The 7,334-nt window shown below is 35.9% G+C and overlaps 1 protein-coding gene across 1 annotated transcript; it reads right to left on the reverse strand.

Annotated features, from left to right (window-relative positions):
• Positions 1-439: 439 nt before the first annotated feature.
• Positions 440-7,310, reverse strand: LOC110963123 (protein FAM237A). The gene is made up of 2 exons (XM_022211323.2): positions 3,560-7,310; positions 440-1,052 (listed from the first exon to the last, which is right to left on the reverse strand). Exons 1-2 carry the CDS (start codon positions 3,921-3,923, stop codon positions 949-951), a joined length of 468 nt encoding a protein of 155 aa, XP_022067015.1. The 5' UTR covers positions 3,924-7,310; the 3' UTR covers positions 440-948.
• Positions 7,311-7,334: the final 24 nt, after the last annotated feature.

Raw genomic sequence — 7,334 nt, forward strand, 5'->3', positions numbered from 1 at the left:
AGATTTCCAGAAAAAAAAATACTTCATAAACTGCTTCATTCAAACCAAAACAAATGTCTCATTATATATTTATAACTGAAATTTTGTTTACAAATGTTGGAATGTGTGCTGCCTCTGGACAAATGTTTTTTTAATGTGACGTTCTGAATTAATTTCTCTCTTCCATAGTCAATAATCAGAATTATTGAAGAGAGCATACTGTCTTTGTTTAACTGTAATTTGTACCAAAGTTGTTTTCAGAAAATTCTCTGGAAAATTATTTGGAATTACTAGTAAACCATGAAATTACAAACTGGCCTACTGACCACTGTGGTTATTCCCAGTGTTTATCAGCATCAGCTTCACTTGGCTGTCATGTATTCCCAATTGTAGCAGCTCTTTTTTTATTTTCTGACTGATGAGTTTGTATTTGGATAGTCAAGGACATAAAGCTTAAAGCTATGATATATGCATTTATTGTAATTCAAATTAACAAACAAACATTCTTTTTTTCACAGGAATCATCTACTGTCTGTACATTATAACACAACAATAATCACGTTTAAATTGAATAAAAACTTGGCTCGACTCACATCCTCATGTAAAAATGAAACATAAGAGCACACTAGTTCACATCTTGTTGGAACCAGATGTGCCAAACTCTCTGTAACCATAGCAACAATCCAGTTGTTTGTGCCATGTCAGCAAACTGCAAATTTTATAAAATGGGTAGTAATTAACAGTTAACTAAAACCTGCTGTTTTCTTAGGGAAGAGTTCTCAATGAAATTGTTATAATAAAGCTGAAGGTGTCCTAATATAAAAAGTATGTCAATTATAAGATTAGCAAAACTGTTTAAAATCTGAGGTATCCTTTATTTGCGTCTATTTATATAATGAAATATAGTTTTCCAGTAGCCAAGAAAATATCGATAAAGGCTATCCTTAATTCTTTGTTGCAGTGAGTGTTTTATTTTGGTTTGGTGTCCAGGGTCTTTATGTGTCCCCTGCGTCTCACTCTGACACTGAGCCACGTCCTGAAGTTCCCTCCTGAGCTGTCGAACCTGAAGGACTCTAAAGAACACACATAAACAGAAAAGGTTGAGAGTGGTATTCATATTTCATTACAGCCATCTGCAAGTGTTACCAAAGTATAGTGTGAAAGTGTGAGATTTCAGCCTGTAGTGGAAGTTAGAGGCAGTGATTCCACAGTTGAGAGTTTGTTCCACCACAGAGAAAAACTTTGAAGGAGATGAGCAGTGGTGAAAGAAGTATTCAGATCCTTTACATAAGTAAAACAACCAGTACAGCAATGAAAAAATACTCCCTTAGAACTAAAAGTCCTGTGTGAAAAATCCTACTGAATTAAAAGTACATACGTATTAGTAAATAACTGTAGTTAAAGCATCAAAGTGAAAGTCCTGACTTCATCCGTCTGCCTGATACATAGTCATATATTACATTACGACATTTTTAATAGTAAAGCATCAGTGTGCTGCAGGCGGAGCTAATCTGAATTACTTTATGCCAGATAGATCTTATTGTTATTGACATGATTAAACATCAGACATTAAAGCAAAAAAAAATTTTATCGTGCAGAAAAATCTTTTTTCTCTCTCTCATTTTTGATCTTTAATGAAATAATGCATGATTAAAATAGTTATCAAAGTCATGACCACGTGAGAAGCTTAGAGGGAAAAATCACTACTTGGTGGAGCTGTTGTTGAGTCATGGGACTCTTCCACATCCCCCATCTTCAAGTCTCATTGACATTCATCAGCTATGATTATTTTCACTGAAATAAATACAGGTGTCAAAGAAGGTGGTAGCCTATGGCACCTTGAAAGAAGGTCATGAGTTCTAATGCACTCCTTAAACCTCAATAGGTAGGTCGTATCAAAGTTTCCTTTAATGCAACTACAGTGTCCAGTGCAAGTGAAAGCACCGTCATGGGATTGTGTAATAATCATCACCCAGTGCAAAAGATGCAGATTGTGACTTTACTTGATGGAGTCACACAGAGATCTTAAAGTGTTAGCAGAAGTAAAATTTGTTGCTTCCTGCTGTTCCCAGGAGTTCTTTCCTCTGAGTTTGCTTAATATCTGCAGCATCAGACAGCAGCATAATCCATATGAAATTTCCAGAGCAAGAGAGCTGTGCACATTGATGCACGTGGAACAGCAGCAGTAACTTCATTAGTTATATTTATAAATTATCAACAACGTGGAAACAGTATCATTCAGGGTCTAACTGTAAATAACTCTGGACTTTTGTTTCCCTCCAGCAGGTGAGCTGCAACACAGTCATTGTTTATGAGCTACAGATAAATTAGTTAGGCAGCAGTGATATTATTGTGCACGTGGAAGTGTTATGGAAAGTGCCTGAACAATGGCAACACTATTTAATGAACCATATCACACATAGTTGGAATTTTCAGCACTGGAATCATTAATAAACTACAGATGTCTGAAAATACACCCCAGCATCATGTTCCCTGCACTATTTTGAAGCGGGGTCACTTAAATGCCCCTCTGTCTCTCTTTTTATCCTACTTTTCTCTCTGCCTCTGTTACCATTAATTCAAGATGTTTCTAGATCTTTTATATAAATTAGAACACCAGAATACCAGAAAAACCAAAAAAAAAAAAAAACAAAAAGACTGTTTTCACTGTACAGAAGAAAAGTTCCTGTAAATGCTGTATGCAACATAACACAGTATAAGATTGGATAACTATTAGCACCACAAATACACTCATGTGCAGAGCATTTGCTGTGACTGGTCATGGACTAGTTCATTTTAAGTGTACATACTGTTGAATAGTTTTATCTCTAGAAATGGATCAGGTTTTTAGAAATTCATTATTTTGATGATAAAATCTTAAGTTGTAAATAAAGTGTGAAAAGACTCACTAAACACTAACAGTTATTCATGGAATCATTTCCCAATATTTATTGGAGCAAAAAAAGAAGAAAAAAAATAGATTCATAAGTTCTCAATGAGCTGCAAATAGGCAGTTGCAAAGAATACATAACCATAACAACAACAACAACAACAACAACAACAACAACAACAACAACAACAACAATAATACTAATAATAAATTCATTCATTTCACAATTGCAATTTTAAGGCAGTTGCAATAAATAAATAATAATAATAACAATAATTTATTCATTAATTTGCAATTAAAACTTAATTTTTTATAAATAAATAAATAATAATTTATTATTTTGCAACTGCAATTTTAAGGCAGTTGCAAAATATATATTATTGCCATTATTAAAATAATAACAATAATATATTTTTTCATTTGCAATTGCAATTCTAATGCTGCTGTAATGTTGAACAAACTCGTTCATGTGCTTACATTGTGCTTTGCAGAGGTTTAAAGTACTTTTTTAAAGTAACGATGCTGTGAAAAATAATGGCATAAATAGTTTTATTTACCAGTTAACTTCATATAAAGTGCAATAAAAAAATAATCTAACCAATAGCGTATTTATATTGACTTATTTTGCCTTTTTCTTTTCATTTCTTGGCGTTACTTTACGCATGAATGAGGAGTGTGGTGGAGGCTTACTGTCGGTGAGGGAGTGCACCGCCGTGATGTGTCTCCGCCCCAAGCCGTGACTCCTGGACAGGACGCAGTCCAAGTACATGTTCCAGAAGACCCGGGCCAGATCCCAGAACAGCGTCGTGTGTTTGTCGTTGTCCGACGACCTGAGGGTCTCCATCATTTCCCAGAATGCGGGCACCGTGTCAGCGATTCTCGGGGAGCGCATTTCCAGCAGCAGCGCCGAGGAGGAGTCCCAGCACTGCGGGTTGGCTCGGGGGACCGTCAGTGGGTCCACCTGACCCGGCTTCTGGCCCTGCAGCAGCACGGCACATATGGAGCTCAGCACAAACACTGTGGCCACGGCTTTGTTCAGGAGCACTGGGACCATCTGAAGAGGATCGGACACACATCAGTTACATTTTGTAAAAGTATTTATTCAGACTTCAGCATTTTTTTTCTTTTCATTCTTTCTTTCATTTTGGATATAATATAACTTTTGGGAATACAAAAGCAAGTCCAATAGAGACACTCAATATGATACATTTGCAATTGCACAGCCTAAAACTAACCTACTTCTGTGGCTGTGCCTTGTGAAAAGTGAAATAAATTAATAATTATTAGCTCTATATTCAACAGTTATCATAAAATCCAAACCAAATCTTCCACAGCTGCTGTTCTAACTTATTACAGCACAGTTGCACCAATAACATCCAAAAAAATGTCCCAGTAAACCCTGACAGTGAACCAGCATGCACAATCAGGACCTCACTGAAGCAGACGTCAGCCTTCCATACAAGTCAAAATGTCAGTCATGATAAAGATCAATGAGGCCAACAGGTTTGAGCCTCTTTGTAAATAGAAATTTGTAGCAGGTAATGAGTTTTGAAATGAAATATTTTACTTACCACTAAAGCTGGGCCGACTTCCAAGTCTATGGTGTTGATAGGGGTTGGTAAATACCTGCTAGGTCTTAGCTGACGTCAGTGCCTCCCTCCTTTGTGAGCTGTGTCAGTCTACCGTTTGTCATTCATTGTTTTTTTTTTCTTTTAATGCTGCATTTTCCGCAGTCAGACAATTGCTATTTAATTCATTCAGATTTTTTTCGTTGTTGTTCTTTGGTTGTTTTGTATGGTTGATTTGTACCTTTAGTTTTCTAGTCACTTGCATTCCACTACATGTGTACAAATTGTAACATCTGCAGAAAGAAAACAAAAATGCTTAAATTTCCCATTGAAAAAACTGAAAAGGACATTGCTAAAATGCATTCTGCACTTGGCAATCTCAGAAATATAGCCACACTGATCAGTATGTTCTAGATAAGAATCCTCTGCAACCACAATATCCTGAACGAAGTTATTTATCAGTAGTGATGAGACGTTATCAGACAGTCTGACTACTTCTATCATGATATACAGTATATGCATATACACCGATCAGGCAAACATTATGACCTCCTGTCTAATATTGTGTTGGTGCCCTTTATGCTGCTAAAACTCCTCTGACCCAGTGGGGACCTCTGGAAATGCTCTGTGGCACCAGGATTGTGGCACTGAATTCTGTGGATGGCAGGTTGGGACCTACCCAAACTTTCTTATCCAGTCACATCCCACAGATGCTCAATAAGATTTGGATATGGAGAGTGTGGAACCCAGGTGAACAGTTTATCTTTGCCGTGACTTCACTGGTGTTTGGGTTTGTTTTTTTTTGTCTTTTCTTCAGGATTTCACAGTCTTCATTCTGAATTTTAAGGCATTATCGCAAATTGTGTTTGGTGTATACGCTGCTCAGGACACAGGTTGCAGTTCAAGATACAAACCTGTAGAAAAACATACAATCTGACCTCAGGAAGTTGAGTAGTTCTGCCATCTGTGAATACAAACTCAGTGATGAGTTGTGCTCCAGAGGGTGGTGAGCGAGTTACGTTTCTATGCTTTTACTGAAATGTCACATGCATACCTGATCTCCAGTGTAATTACTTTCACAGTGAGAGGCCAACACTAAATGCACTGGGTGGGTTTCTTACTCAGTCATGCATTTTTCTGATGATGCAAATAAGCAGACTTTACGACAATTTCCGCTGCAATTTAGCAGGGCTAAATTATAACTTTAAAATGAAAATCATTTCCATACTCGTATTGAAACATGACATATAATGTTAGGTTGTTTCTGGACAGGAAGACTGGCAGTAGAGTACAAATTATTACTTTTAAATAAGAAAAACAGGTTTAATGAACACTGATCAATGTCGTCTTATAAAGCAGGAAGTTATGTCGCTTAATGTACATCCATCCATTCATCTTCTATACAACACTTTATCTTCTGCTGCATAAGGTGAAAACAGGGTACACATATAGGATGTGAAGAATAAAAATATATGTAGTTATCTGTAGTTTGCTATACATACCCAAGACACTGAGCAATATTAGAATTAATAGTAGGTAACTTGGTGAATGCAAGTCCAAAATGGCAATTTTGACTCTTCTTTCAGCTCTGTTTTTGGTCTCCACCAACTCTTGAGGAAAACACTTGGCTCTTCAGTTGCTAAAGGCTCTATTTTGGTGTCAGTGAGGCAGTTTATCACACTCTTTCCGCTCACAAAAAGCTAGGAACGACACTAACGAATGAAGAGTTACAGACAGGAAACCAAAAACAATGATCCGAAGTACAGTAAAATGCTCAAAAGGTACAGAGTTGGGCGACATACCTTGAAGATACAAGATTTTCCCTTCACATAAGAGTCATTTAATTCATTGTTGATTTAAAAAAAAAGATTTTGTCCGACATTTACCCCAATATTTTTCTGCTAAAAAAACACTAAATGATTGGAAGCCTTATATTCTTTGGTCTCTTACAGTGAAATGCAGCATTTGGCTGTTGTTTTACATGCATTTGCAAAGATTGTATGTTGTTTATGTGAATTTATTCAGTTTTGATTATTCTTTTCTTCTCAGTGACTCAGTGATATACTGTCTGTATGATAGATGTCAAACATACAGTACATGAAAAAACTGTGTGCTCTTCCTGACTCAACAACATACAATCAACATGTATCAAGCTTCAGCTGCTTTTCATTGGTTTTATGTTTTATAAATTGGTTTTAACATGTATTCATAACCATTATCACACCATAAAAAATAAAAAAGTACACTGTTGGTACAATATTTAGCTTGTGTCATTATGGATTTTTTTTAAAAAAGTTGCTATAATTGAATTTACATGTTACCATAATGCCCTTTAGTTTTACGCAACAACCATTTATCATTTCTGCACACACAGTTTAAGTCTTAATTTTACATTTATGAATCATAACAATATTGATTTGAACACATTTAACTGTAAACACCCACAGGCATATTTTTAAATATATCAAAAGCTAAGGTGATCCTGTATTGAGAATACACTATAAATTTATAAAGAAAAGCTAGTACTGTATTCTATATTATCAGCAAAAAGGGAGACACAATACTGACAATAATAACTGTATTTGTGTTGTACAGTCAAGAAAGTTTGATTAATATCACTTAATAATAACGCTGTATGGGAATATCCATTATCACAAAACTCTCTGCACGGAAGCGAATCAGCATGTCAGAGAAAATGTGTAACTGTTCCTTTAAGCACAGCAGCCTCTCTGCAGGAACTGACTCATACATTAAAATGAGATTATTAAACCCTCTGTGTTTTGTAAAAGAACTCTAATGAAAATTGAATTGTTTAACGCCTTAAAGGGATAATAGGCTTTCAAGTAATGACACCACACCAGGTCTTCATCTGTCAAAGAATATTAAGCTCATCAGAC

This window comes from Acanthochromis polyacanthus, chromosome 14 (genome assembly GCF_021347895.1).
Source record: "Acanthochromis polyacanthus isolate Apoly-LR-REF ecotype Palm Island chromosome 14, KAUST_Apoly_ChrSc, whole genome shotgun sequence".
NCBI lineage: Eukaryota > Metazoa > Chordata > Actinopteri > Pomacentridae > Acanthochromis > Acanthochromis polyacanthus.

Coding starts and splice junctions, on each gene's coding strand:
- LOC110963123 (XM_022211323.2), bottom strand. CDS start 3,923: ATGGTCCCAGTGCTCCTGAACAAAGCCGTGGCCACAGTGTTTGTGCTG. Junction 1,053..3,559: donor GGTGCACTCCCTCACCGACA/GTAAGCCTCCAC, acceptor TGTGTTCTTTAG/AGTCCTTCAGGTTCGACAGC.